Below are 20,052 nucleotides of genomic sequence, written 5' to 3'. Positions count from 1 at the left end.
TTTTAAAGATAAAGTTTGATGTAAATAGATACATTTGTGCTTTAAGCATCTTCTCCGCAAACTGGATCCTTTGTATGGTTTTATAAATTACGAATAATAATAATCATTTTGAGTGATTAAAATAATGTAATGTAAAATAAACGTACAATTTGTTAATAATTATCATAGAACACTAAGTTTTATTAGTCCTCTATGATTATAATTTGAATATGTAGGCGTTTTTCACCATTTTCTGGCGTTTTATAGACCGAACAAAACTATTTAATTGTGAAAATAGACAACAGATTAACTGATAGTGAATAAAAAATAGTTACTTGTAGAAAAACTCAGTTTCACTCCGTTTTTTTAGACAGTTTTTTTTAATTAAAACACTACTTTTTTACTGCAAAAGTTGACTTTGTTGCAAACTTATATCTATTTTGCCTCTTAGAGAGTAAACAGAAAGGAGACGTTCAATGTTGTATTAAAAAGATAAACGCTCATGTAATTATTAAAGACATGTGTGCATAGGGAAGATGGTTTTGGGGGCAGAACATTTCTGATTACCAAATAAAAACAAAAGATATACAAAATATGTCTTCAGCATGCCACTAACACCCTCCCAGCTTCCTTCTCTGTCCAGCAGGTGGCAGACGCTCTCCATAAGAACCCAAACTACACACACACACACACACACACACACACAACAACCTAACTACAACACAGGGACATTATGTCACAACACTGGAGTATTGATTTGTGATGATGAAAGCGAACTGGGACAACAATATTGTGGGATGCCAGCAGGCGCAGACACAACAGCTCTATAAATACTCGCCTGCAGTGACAGGTTTCCATTACCTTTAAGCAACACAACAAACAATGTACGTACCGATCTCTCCCCAGTGGAACGGGTTGATGCCGCCGGTCGTGCAGTTGTAGACCAGAGCTGCTTTAGGTCTGCGGGGTGTGTGGGAGGAGAAGGTCATTATAATGCTCATAAAAATACATATTAGTCTATTTTCCCTGGTAACACTGCACTCTACAAGGCGTCTATGTAAGCTAAGAAACAACAGTGCTACAGCAGATCATACATTCCCTGCGTTTACATGGGTTTTTGAATTTATGAGCCTCTATTTCTCTGATAGAGCACAGAACACATGCAGACCTGACAAGATATGAAATGTGCATATAAAACGGAGAAGCTGAATAACTTAAATTAGCCTCTTAACATACTTTCCAATGCAGGGATCAATACTTAACTTTTATTTTTCTGTTTTTCAGTTTTCCTTCTGAAAATAAGTACAAGTTGTCAGGTACAAACACACCGGTAAACACATAACAGTGAGCAATATGGATGTACATCATCGCATTTGTGAGATATGATCGATTTTTTTTTTCCTTTTTTGAACGTGTCTGGGTATTTTACCAACGTTTTAGGTATTTCATAGTAGTCTGACTCAGCATCTATTGTCTTATGTGACATTATAAGGGAGCAGAAGCTCAAAGTTTCTCCCATGTTGTCTCTGGAAAAACTGACTTGGTCGGTTGAGGAAAAGAAATGAGTCAGACGCTTCCAAGGAAAACTTTTGTCATGACCTAGAAATAGTGGAACTTTTGGGATTTCCCACACTTTGACCCGCTAACTCCACACCAATTAAATTTTTTATTTCTTTTTTCCTCCATTTATGTCTGGTTGAACCCTTTGCATAGATACTTATCTATTACTTATTATACCTATAAGGTGTCTTTTTCCACCGCTGATTCTCCAAGGATCAATAAAACATGATTCCTGGATCTGGGAAATTATTTCCCCCCCCAATAATTTAAAGGGTTTGTTTTTCCAAATGTGTTTGTTGTTGCTTGAAAGAAATCCAAGTCTTTATTTTGACTTATGGTCCAGTGTGATGTAGTTACTCTCCAACTCCTCTGTTTAAACCTTTTATTTAATGTTCATTTGTATAGGGACAAGTACAGTATGTAGCATGAACTAATGCCACATACTACAGCATTTATAGCCTAATCCATTTGGCAATGCTCGTCCCTTGTTGGGCCTTTAAGACACATAAAACTCACCAATAAGTTGTTAAACTTTGATGATTGTAGACAGTTTAGACAGTCTGGAATTAAAACTCCAATTGTCACATGTTACTTTTCCACATTTCAAGTCTTAAAGGATAATAAAAAGGATAATAAGGGTGTTTGTTAAACTTTGATGGCTTCCCAAAAGACACTGGCAACAGGTTTCCGCTGGGCTGCACAGTATCCTTAAAACAGGGTGAAGACGTTATCTCATATTAATAAGATCTTGAATTTTATATGTGGTCTTGTACTGAAGTCTGGTTGGAGATTATACAAATAATATTTATGCATTCGTTGGACCAACAGTTTGTCATTCGGGATGATAGGGTACAACATTCAACACAATATAAATCGCTTTTGCAATTTAAATGAGTCACTAGTCACTTTTTGAGAAATCCTAATGTGATAAATGAATGCCAGACTGAATGTGATAAATTAATGCTAATGATACTTATCTTGTCTACATGTTAAAAAGGGCACTCCACTGATTTTACAGGTCAAAGTCAATTTACTCGTGACGGGGAATACTACACAGCTTGAAAACAGTTTGAGGTCCTCTGTGGTTCTGTAAGAGCTTTGCCAAGTTTGAGAAAATTACTCAAGTGACATCCTTTGAGCAATAGAGGACTGAACCTAAAAAGTACACCTTTTCAACAGAAAGCCTACTCTACAAAATTGCTGCATGGAGTTTGAAAGATGTGGACATTTACCAGGCAGGAAGGGTCAAACTCTTGCTAGTCCCCCATATTTATGGAAGTACACAACTAAATCACTGGAGGCCCCTTGAATGCGTGAATAAGCGATGAGTTTATTTCCAAATTCATCAACGACACATCAATTTTGAGCGAGCTGAAGCTTGAATTTTATTTCCAAAATGTCTCAAAACAAGTATTTTGCCAAATAAGGATTTGTTAGTCATTATTTACAATGAAGAATCCAGGTTTTTGGATCAAAACTCTGGGTTCAGCACTAACCTGTGTACAGCCGTGTACCAGCCAGCAGCCAAGGTGAGGTTGATGACCACATCCACAGGGATCAGGTCAGCCACCGCATCATTGTTAGCTCTCATGGTGCGCAAGATCCCCTTGCCAGCCTGATAAAAAGGACAACATTGTCTTAGGACTCCAAAACATGTCGGGATGCTTACGAGATTTAAGACTGAAAAGCAACATTTTTACTTACAGCTATAAAGACTCCGCTTGGCCCGTTGAAGTTGTCGATCCAACCCTGAGGTGTGAGAAGTCATATTAGTCCTTAGCAACGTAACAGAGAGCTTCCTATTGAGTCGATAACGGCAAAAAGACCAAAGGGACGTCAAGTCATAGATCCTAACAGTGTCACAGATGTGGTTTTGTACGCGTCTATGATCAGGGTTGTGTTACTTCCTGTGGTTGGAGAAAAGAGGAGGCTGGGTAGCAGTGATTGTCGCCTTCAATTAGACTCTATTAAAAATGGATGAAACCACTGGTTGCAGACTGCTGCAGTGTCCAACGTGCGGGGCTGGAGCTCCATTATGCGGTCAAGGCAGAGTCTAATAATATGCTCTGATGCAGATAAAGTGCAGAGAAGGTGACGATGCCTGAGGTGTTTTTAGCACCTCGGTGGCTTCCTGCCAGGCTAAAACGGCAGATAAATCTTTCCTGCTGAGGTTCTTGCGTCATATGTAGGTGGTTATGACTTCTGATTCTGAAGATATGGAGTCACAAAATGATGCAGCTAATATTGCAGTTGGTAACATACCACACATAAACACAAACATATGAATAAGCAGTCCCCCCCCCTCCTCCCCTCCTCCCCTCCTCCTCGTGCCTCGCAGCGCCCACTGGCACGAGCTGCCAAGGCGATTGCATGGCCAAGCGTGAGTGAGGCCTTTTGAAGAGTCGTTGCCAGGCCGGGCTTACAACTGAAGGCTGAGCACAGAGCCAGGAACTGCCGTCAGAGTCCCACCGTGCAAACACAAGGCCTACATTTCCTGATGCCAGAAAAACAAGGACTTTCCTGTGTTTTTCTATTATTTTATTTATACCACATCATCTCCAAATCTATCTGAGTACCTTTGATTATTTTATGGGAAGGTTCTGTGTCTAAACTGTATACAACAGTAAATATGCTCAAATTAGTTTGGGCCAAACAAGCAATTTGAAGACTTGCAGTCCAAAACCCAAAGATATTCCATTTATAATGATACAGAACAGACGAGCAGGAAATCCTTGCATTCAGACAAGCTAAAAAGAGCGAATGCTTGGCATTCTTGCTTTAAAAAAAGAATTAAACTATGTAATTTGTAGGATCCAAAAATTACAGTCTGCGCTACTGTGCAGCTTTCAAACGTGCAGGGGAGATGTATGCTACAACTCAAGACGTCTTGATAAACTTTAGGTATGAAACAAGCATTTTATAATGACAGACAGGCAGCATAGACTATATTTCCTGAGCTGATGTTTCAGCAACAGCAGAGCTTCGCCTACAGTGCTCCTATACTCGTTTCCCACCTTAAGATTACAGACTCTTTAACTTTGGAGGGGGAGGGGGGCGGTGTCACCAATCACTGAATTCTGCATCTAAAGGCAGGTTTGAAGTCAATGCAACTTAAATCCGTAACTCGGTGAAATGCAAATGTTGAGGATGTTAGGAAGCCTGCAGCAGCAGCAGCAGCAGCAGCGCAGACTGAAAACAGCTTAATCATCAAAGTAGAGCCCTGTTCCACTTTCAGTATTTAAGTCCTCCTTTGAACTCTGAGACAGCCTTTACATGAACTATTCCACACTCTTCAACTTCCCAGCGTCATTGTGACATTCAGTTTGTCAGCTTATCTCTGCAACCCCCCCCCCACCTCAACCTCTCCTGTCCCGACAGCTGATTGGGCTGGTTCACGAGTGATCACACAGTTCTTCAAGCCAGATATTCACCAATTAGCTTTAAACCTGGGCCACTTAAGATAAAACCCACAGGGGAGCGGTATTGACCCGTGCAGGATTACATCGATCGATATCTTATTTCCATTCATTTGACTGTCGCAGGAGGACACGTAATGAGCACGGGATCTAAAAATCATGACCGAATCGTTCAACCGTGTTGATTAACATTTACCACGAGCAGCAGAATCATCTAGAAGTATTAATGTTCGTGATGTTTCATTCCTGTATGAGTATATTCAGGTGTTGACTGCAGCAGAGCAGGGACTCACGGGGAAAGGCTCCTGCCAGCTGGCTCCCACTATGGAGGGTCTGATGATGCCGATGTTGAGCTTGTCTTGCTCTTGCTGCACCACGTACTCAGCCAGGGCTTTGGTGTAGGTGTATGTGTTGGGCCTGTTGCCGATGAGACGCGGTGTGATGTCACGCACGATGCCGTCATCCATCCACCTGAAACCAGGGATTAAAGGAGTCAGAGGAGCAGAGGGTGTGATGGTATGTGTCATGCCTTTAAATCCACACACGGCTGCAAAATATTGTCACAGAAAAGCAGAATTTGAGACCTAAATAAATATTAAAAATGTTAATATAGTGCAAAAATACAAAGCTCTCTATCATTAAATAACTATAAAAACTCTTCAGTCTGTAAGCTTCTAAGATTATCAATACAGAGAAAATCTTCCTGTTTCCTAATGAAGTAAATATTAATATTTGATACCAATAACATTATCTATACTTTGTTGTATGGACAGCTGATCAGCTGACTGTATTTAAACAGTCTTAAAGCAGAGAAAACAAAACAACAATTCCTCTTTTCTACAGCCAAACGCTCATAGGTGCACAGGTGTGAAAAACCTTTTCTCCACATTCTTACTTCCATCACTGTACATGTTAAAACCAGACTAAATAACTCTTGTTGAACAGCAGCCGCTACTAGTGACAGCATTCAGGTGATGTTACTGCTGTTTAGCATTTAGCTAAAATGCTAAGCTACAGCAACGGCAGTGCAAGTGGAGAAGAGTCACAAGGTCAGCGAACTGATTGAGTAATGTGTGTTGCGTTTACATTAGCCAACATAAGATACTGGTCATATCAGACCAAGTGAGGCTGTAGCTAATTGCAAAATTGCTCATGAATTCAATCTTACATTTGTGAGAGAAAAAAAACCCCAAAAACTTTAACATTTTATAAGGTCACACATCTCCAAATCTGTTGACTTTTCCCCTTTATAGATTAAGAAAATTCTCCTGCTTCTTAAACTAAATGAACCATTTTAAGAATCAGTGGATTATCTGACAAAACGCATCATCACAAAGCTGAAAAGGTCACAGGATAACAACAATAGTCTCACTTTAAAAACGGATTACTTGTCGTTGACGTTCTGATAAACAGCAAGGACAGAATTATCCTTTTGAGAGTTGCTTTTTTTGCATTTTTGTCTTTATTTGATAGTGGATGGCGTAGAGCTGGACAGGAAACATGGGGAGATAGAGGGACAACAAATGTCCCCTGCTGGAGTCAAAGTGGGGACGTTGCAGTTATACGGTAGTCACCCCCCTTTTTTTTTTATTAAACTGGCACAGCTGGTATTTAACACAGCAGGAACTGCAGCTTCTAATATGTGTATAATTTATTTTCTACAGCCTGTAAAGATCTCTAACAATGAGTTCCACTTTATTATTTTCCCCTCACAATGAAAACCAGCTTCTTAACCTCGAGTCAAGTTGTCTGCGCTTGTTTTTTTTTTTTTTTACAACAACTTGTCTTCTCAGGTGCGGCAGACGAAGCATCAATCAGCCTTCAGAAGCGGTTTGTTTTTACATCCATTTCTACACAGTATGAATCAACCTGAAGTGAAATTCATTGCGCAACCCTTCACCTACTCACTCGAGAGATTCGATGAGTTTCTTGGGCTCGACGGGCGGCGGATAGATGACCTCATCGATGTGCTTGCGGTTGCAGTTTGCATAGGCGGTGGAGATGTGAATGAAGGCCTCGAGGTGATGCATCTGCTGGGCCAGGCTGAGGAGTTGCTGTGTGGCGATCACATTCAGCTGCAGGGCGTGTCTGCCCGGAGAGAAGAGAGATATAAGTAGATGAGTCAAAGAAGCGCGTGTGGGAGGAAAACATGTGAAAGGAGGTTTTGTGTGTGTGTAGGGGGAAGGCTTTGAAGGTGTGTTTGCCAGACTGCTAATATCTCTGTTTGAGCGTTTGCGTGCGGGAACGTTTGCTGACGACTGTGTGTTCCATTCAAATTGAGCATTTGCAGACTGGTAGGAATTTGCAGTACGCGATTATAAGCTGAAGCAGAATGACACGACGGGACGGTGGGACGTGAAACCACACAGAGGAGGGAGAGAGAGAGAGAGAGAGAGAGAGGACAAGACAGAAGGAAGGAGGAGGAGGAGGAGGAGGAGGGGGGGGGAGAAAAATAGCAAACATCTGCTCTTCTCTTCATAAATGTGTTAGTCTCATCATTATTCTCACAACACTGTTTTCAGCTTACACTGTACTACCACTTATCCGGCCATTAACACTTCAGCAAACACTTCTTTCTCTTGATGTACAGTACAAGCTAGTAGAGAAGCACAATTACATCGTTTTTTTTTTTACATCTGTACAATCAATACAACGTTGTTCCTACACTCTGAGGTTTTTTTTTTATGAGTACTTCCTCTTTAAGGATATGGAGAGCGCCATATGTTGTTCAGATTGTAAAAGCCTCTTGAGACAAATCTACAGTTCTGACCTAAACAAATAACTGACTTGACGATTTTGCCGCATCCGCATGAGCAGGAAATCCACTGCAGTAAACCGAGCATCCCTAATTGCTTCATTCATTGTGTAAATAAATGACGAGACTGCTTTATAATATTTGACGGAATATGTGGAAGACGGATAAATGAGAACAAATCTAACATGTTAATGAATGAGAGAGAGAGAGACAGTAAATTAACACTGAAAGAAGGAACAGAAGAAAAAAAAATGATTTCAATTATGTTTTCCACTAATTGATGAATAGTTTAGTCTATAAACTATCACGCTGACGTCTTCAAAATCACTCGATTTGTTTGATCGACTGTCCAAATCCTGAAGATATTTAATTTACAATGATGTAAACAAGAGAAAAGAGACAGTCCGACACGGCAAGTCGTTCGTTATCTGTGCCAATATTGACTTTATGAAGTGGATCGGGATGTGACTGATCACATTTCTTTGTCAGCGTCATAAAAAAATCTGTTTTATTCACTATCAGATATGTTCATGCAGTCATGACAGGCTGCCGCTGCCTCAGTGTTTTAGAGACACATCAGTCTTTGACCTCATGTTACTTCACATAGAAACGATCCCAGAGAGAAGAGACGTATTCAGACTTTAACGTTTGGCAAAAAGAGACGACTGGTATCAGATTAGTATTTGCAGATACTCTGAGTAGAACGAGTGAATGTTTGGCATTTTGTTTAAATAATTACTTGATTAATTGCTTATTAATTATCATAATTGTTGTCAGTTAATTTTGTTGAGTGACTAATCAATTAATCACAAAAAAAACAAAAACCAGCAACTTTTTATTTCGCAGGTCCCTTAATTTTATACTACTTCCCTGGAAGTTTTCAGAGTAATTTGCTGATATCTAACAGTTCATTTACAGAAAGGGTGGTGCTATTTGGTACAAATTATTCTAATTATTTCTATTCTACTAATTTCAGTAACACTTTATTTCACAGATCCCTTACTGATTTCCATGACATTTTTTTCCAATCATTTCCTGAAAGCAGCTGCTGCGTTACAGTTAATTCTTGCACGTTTCATGTAATTTGGCAGTAAAAGGAGAAATGCATTCATTATTAGTTTTTAAGAAGCTAATATATCATTTTACACACAAAAACTAAGTATGTTCTGTCAGTTAAAGAATTGTCTAATTTATCAAGAACTTTTGCAAATTAACAACTTTGAACCCAAATATAAAGAGCAACTAAACCAACTTTTTTCCATTTTTTTCTTATATTTTGCTCCACCTGAACAAATTACATAGAACATTTCCAGGAAATTAGTATAAGATTCAGTGACCAAACAATGACAGCGACAAAGAGGAAACACATTTTTTTCCAACTCTTTTCCGGACGGAAAGATGTTTTGAGAAAGAAAAAACTAAAATTTCAAACCTCAGTAAAAGATCATCTATCCAGAATCGTGTTGCTATAGATGCCTGGTAAACCTCTTGTGGCCCAACACCAACACATTCACATTCACACACTCATTATCATCACTTGGTACATTTCTGCATTCAGCAGCGGATCAACTCTGCAGCAGAAGCAGCAACAGCACACAGAGTCCATTTTGCCGAAGGCGACAGTAAGAAAAAATGGAGGGTCAGTTTAACCAGACGCTGCAGGATGGAGCGTTTCTCTGGCTCTGTGTGGGTGGTGCTCGTGAGGTGTGAGGGAGACACAGAAAACGTGAGGGAGACAGAGACGGACAGTGTGTGGTGGGCGATGTGGCGTCCACCGGTATATGAATCAGATGTAGTATTGAGGCGGTGGCAGCTTGTTAGCGGTGGTGTGGAAGTGGTGACAGTTGTGTCGGTGAGGGAGATGGAGATGGTGGTGGTGGTGGTGTTGGTGTTTACGGGAGGACGAACATCGTGTGTGGGCGTTACATCTTCCCACCACCTTCTGAGAGCACAGGGCGTCGAACCAGCAGGACAGCGGTGAAAAGACGGACACACTGCTGTGCCCCTTCCTGCATCTGACTCATCAGCCATCTGTTTTTGTTGTTATGATTTGGATACAGTGACTAGGGAACTGTTCAGCTCAGATCTGAACTCCAAGGTGCCATCTTAAAAAGGATAATCCTCATTTTTGTAGCTTTGGCCGTCATTTCTTATGACAGCATCTACTCTGAGGAACTGCTGAGATCTGGGAACACACAGACATCACTACAACAAAGTCAAGTAGGACGAGAAACACGAGTTGTTAGATGATCAGACAGCGTTGCGAGAAGATTACCAAATTAGGAAATATGACAAAAATCATATCTGCTACAAAAACTGTAGAATATTGGACAAGTTGGCCTCTTCAGGCCTACAAAACCTGCATTCAAAATAACAATCTTGAGAAAATAATATCACTTTTTGCTCCGAGTGATCATAACTTATAAAACTATGTGACCTTTGACAAGAGGTCACAAGTTAACTTTGCTTCCTCGCTAGTTTCTAAACTGTGAAGATGCTTTTCTTTGTATCATGTGATGGTAAATTAAATAAAACACATAACCAGAAATTTGAAATATAATAGCCTCATTACTGGATAACGACAATAACTGTTAGTTTTATTGCTCCAACATCATCCCTTACAGCACAAAACTGTGTGTGCACAACTACAGAAAGTACATTTCCCAGTTGCAGCTTCTTAATTTGTGAGATTTTATGCTTTTCTTTGTCTTCTGTGATAGAAAACTAATATTTTTGGGTTTTGGACTCTTGGTCAGACCAAATAAGTCATATAATGGCCACTTCTTTCTGATATTTCACAGACTAAACGTTTAATCAATTAATCAAGACAATAATAAGCAAATTAATCACAACCTGGTTTGTTTAAAACCTGCCCGACTGTCTGAACACTCGTGTTTCTCGCCCTGTTGGATTTCTTTTTAGCAATGCCGCTGCGTTTACAGATGTTGGCGACTACTTTGGAGAGGAAAATGTTATGATTACACATATCACACATACAAATGACGGCCAAAACTACCAAAATAGGATCCGAGTTTTAATAGCGGGAGTGTGGATAAAGACGTTCAGAGGATAAATACCAGTCGCTGTGTCAGCCTGAAAAACCCTGGATCGAGTCTCAAATCTTAAACAGACACACCCGAGTCTTATGATTTATGTCCCTGTGCTGCTTACAAGGCTGCTGGCTGCTACAGAAAGAGGAATGGCTCTGAGAGATGACAGAGATGGGAGGGAAGAGAGAGAGAAAAAGTGGACGTGGGAGTGAAAGCTAGATGAAGAGAGGGGTGGAAAGAAAAGAGGAAAAAGGTGAAGGCCACTCAGAGAGAAAGATGGAGGGTGAAGCGAGAGAGAGAGAGAGAGAGAGAGAGATCAATACAAAGCTGTGAGCAGAGCAGTCCGGCAGCTTTAGCCTCACTGAGCTGTCACTCAAAACTAACAGTAATCTACTTCCACACATGCATACACATACTCCAGACACCAAACACACACTTACCAAGACTAATTCCTCAAACAAATGTATAGAATATTTAATTTTTTAACCAAACTGTATATCAGATTAAATAAAACATTCACAATTCACTCTACATTTTTCTTTTCTGAATTATTTTCCCATTTTTCCACATATTGGTGTACCGATTCCACATCTGATCTGTTTTTTTTCCCTTTTAATCCGATGCAGATGATCAAAACAACCTCCTTTTTGTCTTGAGTTGTAGTTCTAGGAATATAACTGTGTGTGGCTTTGACAAAAACAGGTTGTGAAACAAGCGGTGTAGTGTAAGACTCTTCTAGGGCTGCAACTAACTAATTATTTTCATTATCGATCGGTAGTTTGGTCTATAAAATGTTGATCACTGTTTCCCAGAGCCCAAGATGCAACCTCTAATGTCTTAATTTGTCCCGAACAACAACCCATAACCTAAAGACCTTCAGTTTACTATCAAAGAAGACTAAAAAAAACAGAAAATATACACATTTAAGGAGCTGGAATGAGAGAATTTTTGTGTTTTTCAGTTAACTAATTGATGAATCGTTGCAGCTCTACTCTACAAGAATAAGAACCACAAACAACCAGGCGAGGAGCAGTTATTACTGCTGTTATATATTTATATACTCATGTATAAGCGAGATCCTTGCGTCAGCAGGATGAGGCCGCGCTGATTATACGGCGAAACGTTACATCAGGATTGAATAACTGTACAGTAGCCTGAAGCTGCAGCAACATCCGCACTGTTCGTATAACGAAGCAGGACGTCATCGCTTTGCTCCGGCCCTATAGAGAGAGACTGTGTGTCCCGCAGATAACCCTCGGTAATCAATCAATTTTCACAAACTACATGTTTACATCTATAAATAACCCCACTGGCTACTGTAGCTGAAACAATTATGACGACAACTGGAGATGTGAATCATCTCCCACGTCACCGCCATCGCGTTAATTAAGATCAAAGCGCTCTCCTTCCTGGGAGACTAAAGTCCCCCTTCATGTTATTATATTTACAATATATATTTGTGGCACAGTTTCACTCCTTGAGTAAAGAAGGAACCATCTCTACTACAGATTGTAAAAAAGTCACCTACAGTGTGACAGAACGGTTGATTTCTCCACATCCTCCTGTATAAAAACAGCTCAACTTCCTCTTTCTTCACTTTAAATGAAAACATGCAGCCAGTTCAGTGAGCTGCATATCCACTAGAGTGACGCCTCACAACAGGAACTTCCTGCTACAACGAACATTTACCCAACAATAAGGAAACGTTGTGCCACTGAACCAAATATCTTACGGCAGTTTGTCATTAAATGGTTTTTTTGAAAGTTGCAAGTAATTGGCAGTACGAAGCAGAATGTGTGTGTGTGTGTGTGTGTTTATGTGTGAAAGAGGGTTAGTAAAGAGCAGATTTGTGTGCATCGTGTGTGTATTTAAATCCATGCATCCTCACTTGAGCGGCTCGTCGAAGCGGATGGTGGCGGCGCAGTGGAAGACGATGTTGATGCAGGCGGTGAGTTTCTCCACGTCCTCCGGGCTGATGGCGAGGCCCGGCTGCATCAGCTCGCTGCTGATGGGGATGATCTTCTGGTGGAAGTCCGGGTTGTCCTCCCGCACTCGGTCGAAAAGCTGCCAGACAGAAAAACAACAGAGAAAAGAGAAGTTTACACGCCGACTTCGTTATCAGCAGCGTTCACATTAAGCGTGACAACAAATAGAGCGGCCGATTTAAATGACATGTTGCACGAGAGCTGGAGGGCGGCTCAGCTGTTTAACCGACTGCACGGGGGATGTACGCTAAAATAGCACGACAAGGACTGCAAATGATTTAATGCCAGCAAATGTGTTACTTTGCATGATTCCCCTCAGGTTGAAAAAGCATCCATGTGTACCCGTAGAGTTTCGATATCACCGCCAGATTTGTTTCTGATGCGTAGCGTGTGTCCTGTTTTGTTTAATGGAAAACAACACTGAACATGGATGCGAGGATGCAATGAGAGACGGGTCAGACAGGAGGATCTGCAGCGGCGCTCCTGCTGCTGGCAGAGGGGCTTGTCAGAGATGCTTCGCGGTAATGAGAACGTGTGACCTTCATGTACAAGGACACTGTATCTGACAAACGAACGTCCACGCTGACGGCTATTAAAAAACTGGTTGTATCGCTGATACGTTCGGTTGATTAGTGATTAGTAAATGATGATTTAATGTAAAGTTAAATGTTACAAGAAAAATCAGCATTTCAAATAAAATACAAGATGTTCGCTGTTACAGACGTCACATGAGGGATTCACTTGCTTTTCCTGCATTTCTTACAATTTATTTATGAGTGTGAGTCGTATAAAATCAGCTAGTTTAAGCTTTCTGGGTTGATCATTTATCATCATCTGACGTTTTACATGATAAAATGAAGCGCATAGATTGACAGTGTCATCATATATGTGATTCTATATTATGGTACTGATATACATTATACTATAATAAAGTATATTTCTGGAAAATAACAGACAGGAATGTGTTTTTCGCCACACCAGAGACAAAAACAGACATACCTTTATAAAATAATGTTTTAATTCACCTTAATTTTTAATTACAATCATGATAAAATTGTTTTAACTTTGTCTGTTACAGTTGTTTATCTATTGATTTGTTTGTTTTAATATAAGTGTATCTTAAACTTCTCTGTAAATCACTTTGGTCAATTATGTTTTTCTATAAATCTATGAATATATAAATTGACTTGACATTGACACAAAACCTGAAAATCAATTAGTGCTATAGAGACTCAGAGTTAGTGTCCTCTTCATAGACACGTTGCCCAAAATGTTGTGATTCACTCGACAGTTTTAAAAGGAGAGTTATCACTGTATTAACGATAAAATACACACACAAAATGCTTTTCAGGGAATTAACTTCCAACAGAAGGTCGGAGCACTCTGGTTAAGAAAAACATTTGTTGCATCTCCTTAAAACCAAGACGATAAGTCAATTAATAACAAACACATATTGATCAAAGTCTTCATTAGAGCAGAGTCGGTGCCAATTGGCTGCATTTTAATTCACTTGGTTCAAAGGAAATACGACTGTGCCAATATTTGTACTTTAATATGATGACTACTTGGGCCTGGTAGGCTGTAGGCGCACACACACACACACACACACACACACACACACACACACACACACACACACACACACACACACACACACAGAGTCGTGTTTCCATCACTTAAGAGGACATTACATTGACTTTCATTCATTTCCTGGAGACTTATCCTAACTCTAACCATAACCACTACCAACCTTAGTCTAACCATAACCTAATCCTAAACTTACCTTCATTTAAACCAAGTCTTCACCCTAAAATTAATGATTTATAAGGGAGGCGAGTCCCCACATTATGACTGTGTGAACAGATTTATGTCCCCACAATGTGAGGAATACCTGGATCGCACACACACACACACACACACACACACACACACACACACACACACACACACAGAGGTCAGTGCCCCCCCCAATTCAACAAATGCACTCCCTGTTGTATACACAACACTATCAGCACATACCAAACATATCTCAGGATGTAATACTGAACTTTTGTCCCCTCTGTTCAGCAGAGTCTGAGAGGAAAAGCATGAGGGATGTTTTGGCAGTGAACAGTAGTGCTACAAGGACTGATTCTTTTTTCAATTAAAATCGATTAAATACGCATCTATAAAACTTTAATATTAACTATAATATTTCCCCAAGAGCCCAGGGTGATGTCTTCAAATTGACTTGGCTGTCCGACCAACAGTCCAAAACCAAAAGATACTGAACTTACAACGACTCAAATGTAAACATCTGGTGCTTTTCTTTTGCGTTATGCGTCATGAAACGGCAAGTATTTGGCCTTTTTACCCGATAAAGCAAACGTTTTCTACCACTAGCACTCAACGGCTGCCTTCAACTTATAACAAATGTATCATATCAGTATAAACCGCTCGACATGCATCATCTTGTTTTTCGAGAGGGTCCCGACTGCCTCACTGATGACGACAACTGCGTGCAGACATGTACACTCATGCAGTAAATATTCGGCACGTGTAATCCGACACGAAGGCCAGCTTGTGTGATATTATTCCACCTGTTTACACTGCTGTTCGCTCACTGAGTGCTGCAGACGACATTGCAACATGGAAGGGGGGATTAAGTGAACTCTTGTCTAGATTTACTGTACCAGCTCTTGTCTCATTGCTGCCTGACACCCTGGGGGCACCCTGCTGAGCGCTGCATCACGGTTGCTGCACGACTGTACATAAAACCGCTGTGTTTTTTTGTTCGGTTTTGTTCTCTCAGAGAGCTGGCGAGAAAGTCGGTTAGATGTCATATCATCTTGAAACAGAAACGGAGAAGAGAAACTGGGTGAGTGAAAGACGGGGAGAGAAGGGGGGGGGGATTGGGATCAGAGGCGTACCTTCTCTGTTATGAAATTGCTGCTGTGTGTATCTGTGTGTCAGCTGTCCTAGTAAGCAGAACACTCTTGCTGAAGAGGACAGATGTTGAATTAAACAGCTTCAAACAGCTGTTTATATTCATGTTCTGTATCCCCATCAGTCTTCTACCCTGCTCTTCTTCCAAATACCCTGTGTTGCCCATATTAGGGACAACTCCCGATATACAGTATGTAATGTCATAACCCAGAAACACTGCCAACTGGGGGAGGAGGGTGCATGCGATACTTTCTGCATGATAGTGTAGCATTGCATTTATTATGTAATGCAAAAAATATTAGTGTTTGCCCTCACTCTGCTTTAGGCCAACAGCTGGCAGAAACAGAGACTTACAGTCTGCAGAGAGTGGCAGTAGTAGAAGAGCTTCAGTGTGCAGCTTTCTCACAAAAATCCTTCCATAAATACCATATTGGTGTGCGTTTTACTGCGCAGAACATTCCCTCTTTTACTGTATGATTCACGGAGCTGTTGATGTCATGTGATGACCTCAGTTCAACTTCCTCTCGAGGGTGTGTTGCTTGGCAACGTAAACAAACCGCCCAGATTGTTGGCAGCGGCCCATCACCCACAAACCCTTGTGGGTGATGTGACCAGGAAGTCTTAAAGTTTACCCTAAAAACAAACCCAAACTCTTCTTGTTACATACTGTACCTGTAGGGGGAAGGCATGTCTGGCGAATAGAGTGTGTTATGCACAACACTGTCATTCAAAAAAAGAAGAATGCTATCTAGGATAAACCAGATCAGAAAGACTCACAAGTGTGAAAGTCCCTAAACAGCAAAAACACTTTTCACAAACACTGTCATTCATAAGTTCTGAAACAGCTATTGAGAAAACAGCCACTTTAGAAAGTCAACACCAGAAAACAACAGATAGAAGAACCTCAACACTGCAACAGGAAGAGTTGGTTTAACTGAGGAGGAAATCTTCACCACAATATGTTATGTTCTTGCTCAAACTTTGAGGAAACCGCTCAGTGTTGTCATGAGGTTACTATATTGAAGAATAAGGAACCAAACACAAATGATGATCTCTTATCTGCCATTACCAAGAGTATCTGATATTTATAGTTTCTTGCTATAATGCTACAGCACAGTGCAAACCTTCCCTTATGTCACATTAAACTGAATAGCGCCAGTCCAATTTTGACACCCAGCTCTGCATTAAAAATAGAACCTGCATCACATCTTTCCTAGATAATGGTGTCACTGTAAACCAACGTCTCTTTATTTCCGGCGTGACCGAAATTCGAGAAATTTAGCTGCATTTTACTCAATAGCAGCAATTTAGCAACTTAAAGGCTACGTGCAAAATGTAGAATTTTAAACTAAAAGCTGCAACGTGTTTGCGCTGTAGTTCAACAGCTTACATAGCTGCTAACATTCCTACTAATTTAAACTGTACATAGCCTAAAACTTTACCTTAAAAGATATTTGCTTAGTAGTCTGAATTTGGGCTGTTTTGCCTTTAAACTTTTGCTCTGTGGTGGATGAGGCCACATGTGCAGCTCTGAGCGAGTGGCTTCTCATTTCTTTCCCAGCTGCTCACTTCACTCTTATCAGCGCAGCTACTGTAGGTTGTGCAAAACTACTCGTGGTGCTACACAAAGAAATACACCCCTCATTCACTATTCATAGTGATATCACTTACTGTAAACATGAAAGATAAAAATTAAACAACTTTTTTGGTGTACATTCTTGATGCAGGACTATTAGTCATACTAAAATAGTAGCGTGACTATCTACCAGCGTACACTGAGGCAAAACAATATTTGTGAAGCCAAAGTTAAATTAAAGAAAGACACAGAAGGGAGAAAGTGCATGAGGGTCAGAGGGGGTGAATGAGGACGTAGAATGTGGGCTTCAGAGCGCTCTTTGTTATGGGCGCAGAGAGAGAATGACATTGTGGGATTGTGGCGTTCTTTTGTAAAAAAAGGCTCTTTGGTTGAGAAGTGGTCTTGTGCCAGCCTTCCACTGCTCGCATTTACCATCGCGCCCCTCTCCCGACCCACGAGCGTCAATGAGCAAAACTGCCTTGTACAGGGAGACAATAGTCCATCAGTTTGCATTTCCTAAACGCTGCGAGAGGGTGAAAACATCACCAAAGCCATTCCTGCAATGTAACCACAAGCGTTTTAGTAGTACATCTTGTGGTCAGACAAATGCAATCATACTTTAAGCCTTGAGCAAACAACCATCAAGGTCATCTATAAAGTCAGTTATGTGAACGACTTTTCGTTTGTTTAAGTGGTAGAGGTGTTTTGCACATGTAGCCACAATTTGTCCTCTCTCTGCCCTGGACACTGCCATTTTTAAGACCTTGAGGGCAGTAAATCTTCCATCAAGAGTGCTTGAAGCAGCCGCTCAGTGGACTTTCACAGAAACCCAACACTAATGGCACTTTCCTTTCAGACCAGCAATCCGAGATGCCATTTAAACAGCCTCTCTTCTCACTAACTGCCCTTTACTGGGCTCCAGTCTTTTCACAATCTCCTTCATGCAGACCTATCCCCTGGAGCAAAGGGGTGACGTTGAGAAAGAAAGAGTAGAAGAGGAAGAAAAATTGCAAGGAAAGTGTTTTCTTTTTTATTTTTATTTTTAGCATTGTCCGAGAAGGTTATGGTACCATAAGGAGGTCCTCACGTATGGAGGGTCACAGTAGGGCAGAACTAATGAAGGCCATGCTGTTCACACATTTAGAGGTGTAGCATAACTCCTTTGACAGACTTCTGGCCATAGATGTAGACTCCAGACTCTTAAGGGGACAGTAGACTTCAAATTAAGTGCTTGTTGAAGGGGTTGCAGTTTTACTTCTTCACAAAACTACTTTTTCCATTTTTCACATGTACAAAAGAGTGCAACACCACAAACGCTTTCAAGGATGGACTGTCAGAAAAGGGTGCACATATACCACAATTTTAACAATTCTCATCTCTTGTGATGCGCTATGATGGCAGTCTTTTCGTCGCCCGCCTTTGAGTGTGACGATTCTAAAACAGCTATAAACACTTTAACCTTAAGATGTGGTTATCAGATGGGCACACAGAAAGTGTTCCCTGGTAGATTCTGAGACACTCGAGCTTTGAAAAACACCAACATCATCAATTTCCCTCTACTTGTTCCTTTATAGCGTCTCTACAACAATGAAAGGTAGCTTCTGTCTGCCATTGTTGGTCCTTTCTCTGGTGAGAGAGCCGGACCTCGCCATTCGGAAGACGAACGGGCCGGAAAATTTACTGTAGCCAGGGAAGGTCTGCCAAAGTGTGTCAGACAGAAGCAATTAATGGCTGCACCCTCAGTGCTGACCTCCATTTCCTGACATGCACCGTCTAAATTAGTCAAATAATAGGACATAGGCAGGATTACTGGCAAAAAGAGAAAAATGTGCAGTTTTGTGGAAGATATTACAGTCAACAAAACTCCTCCAACAGTGAGTGTTTTCACAAAAGGCTCTACATGGTGGTGGATGTGGGCAGCCATCATTATTTCTCAGATACCCGTGCAGGGTTCTCTTTCCCCATCTGCCGAACTGACAAGGCCCCACACTGAGAATGAGATGCTAAGCCTAGGGAGTAGACAGAAAGCAGTAACCCCTGGGGCTGTCAGCATATTAAGGAGAAACAGGGTTCTCTTCACCCTGTCTTAAATCCACCCCTGTCCTTGCAGCCTCCCAGTGGCATAAAAACAGATTTAACCAGCCCTGTCTCTGCACATTTTCAACATTGCTCCTGAGCAAATTCCCCAAACCTTCGCAGTCTGAGCTGGAAAACTCTCTGCCAGCTGAAACACTGATTTAATAGTAATTACCTTTGAAATGTTGAGTCTTCATGATGCACTGGGATGCATCTGGATGCCAAGTAAACCTTTATAATTCTTTTTGAGGGAGAAAAGGGCCAATTAAAAAGCCATCAACTTGATTTAAATGTGTGCTGGTTTATCTTAAACACTTTCTCTGACAGCATTATATTTCATGAGCGGTCGACTTTACTCTCTCAAACCCAAATCCCGCGGCTTCTCCGGAGCTTAGGGGGAGTGATCGAGGATTGCAGGGGACAGCTCATCAAAGCCAACTAATGAAAATGGAGGTTTTCTCAAGTCTGGCTCTCGGCTATCACTGTACACAACTCAATTGAGAAGATCAATATGAGCAGAGTAATAAGGTTTACAGTGACAGCAAATGGAGGATTTCTGGACTTGGCGTTCAGTATGCCGGTGGCATCGCATTCCAGCCTTTCAGACACTGACCTCATGCCGAGCCAAGATGAATTTCATTACCTGCCAAGAGCAAACTGAAAGAAAGAAAATCTTTTTTTTATGATGTGCCAGTAGGTTTTTGTGCACTTATAAAATATACCACAAAGA

The 20,052-nt window shown here is 40.9% G+C and overlaps 1 protein-coding gene across 3 annotated transcripts in view; it reads right to left on the bottom strand.

The window, feature by feature from the left end:
• Nucleotides 1-20,052, bottom strand: part of si:dkey-97m3.1 (fatty acyl-CoA reductase 1) — a 58,075-nt gene that overhangs the window by 3,904 nt on the left and 34,119 nt on the right. For 2 of the 3 annotated variants that reach the window (XM_044343190.1, XM_044343191.1), the window contains exons 3-9: nucleotides 12,649-12,824; nucleotides 6,864-7,043; nucleotides 5,249-5,426; nucleotides 3,244-3,288; nucleotides 3,036-3,154; nucleotides 1,242-1,271; nucleotides 872-939 (exon numbers count right to left, since the gene is read on the bottom strand). In XM_044343190.1, coding sequence (XP_044199125.1) covers nucleotides 872-939; nucleotides 1,242-1,271; nucleotides 3,036-3,154; nucleotides 3,244-3,288; nucleotides 5,249-5,426; nucleotides 6,864-7,043; nucleotides 12,649-12,824 — 796 coding nt within the window. The remainder of the gene's footprint in view (nucleotides 1-871; nucleotides 940-1,241; nucleotides 1,272-3,035; nucleotides 3,155-3,243; nucleotides 3,289-5,248; nucleotides 5,427-6,863; nucleotides 7,044-12,648; nucleotides 12,825-20,052) is intronic. The other variant, XM_044343189.1, reaches the window with a different exon arrangement.

This window comes from Thunnus albacares, chromosome 23 (assembly GCF_914725855.1).
Source record: "Thunnus albacares chromosome 23, fThuAlb1.1, whole genome shotgun sequence".
NCBI lineage: Eukaryota > Metazoa > Chordata > Actinopteri > Scombriformes > Scombridae > Thunnus > Thunnus albacares.
The sequence above is the reverse complement of the archived record's forward strand: the minus strand, read 5'-3'. Positions and strand labels throughout refer to the sequence as shown.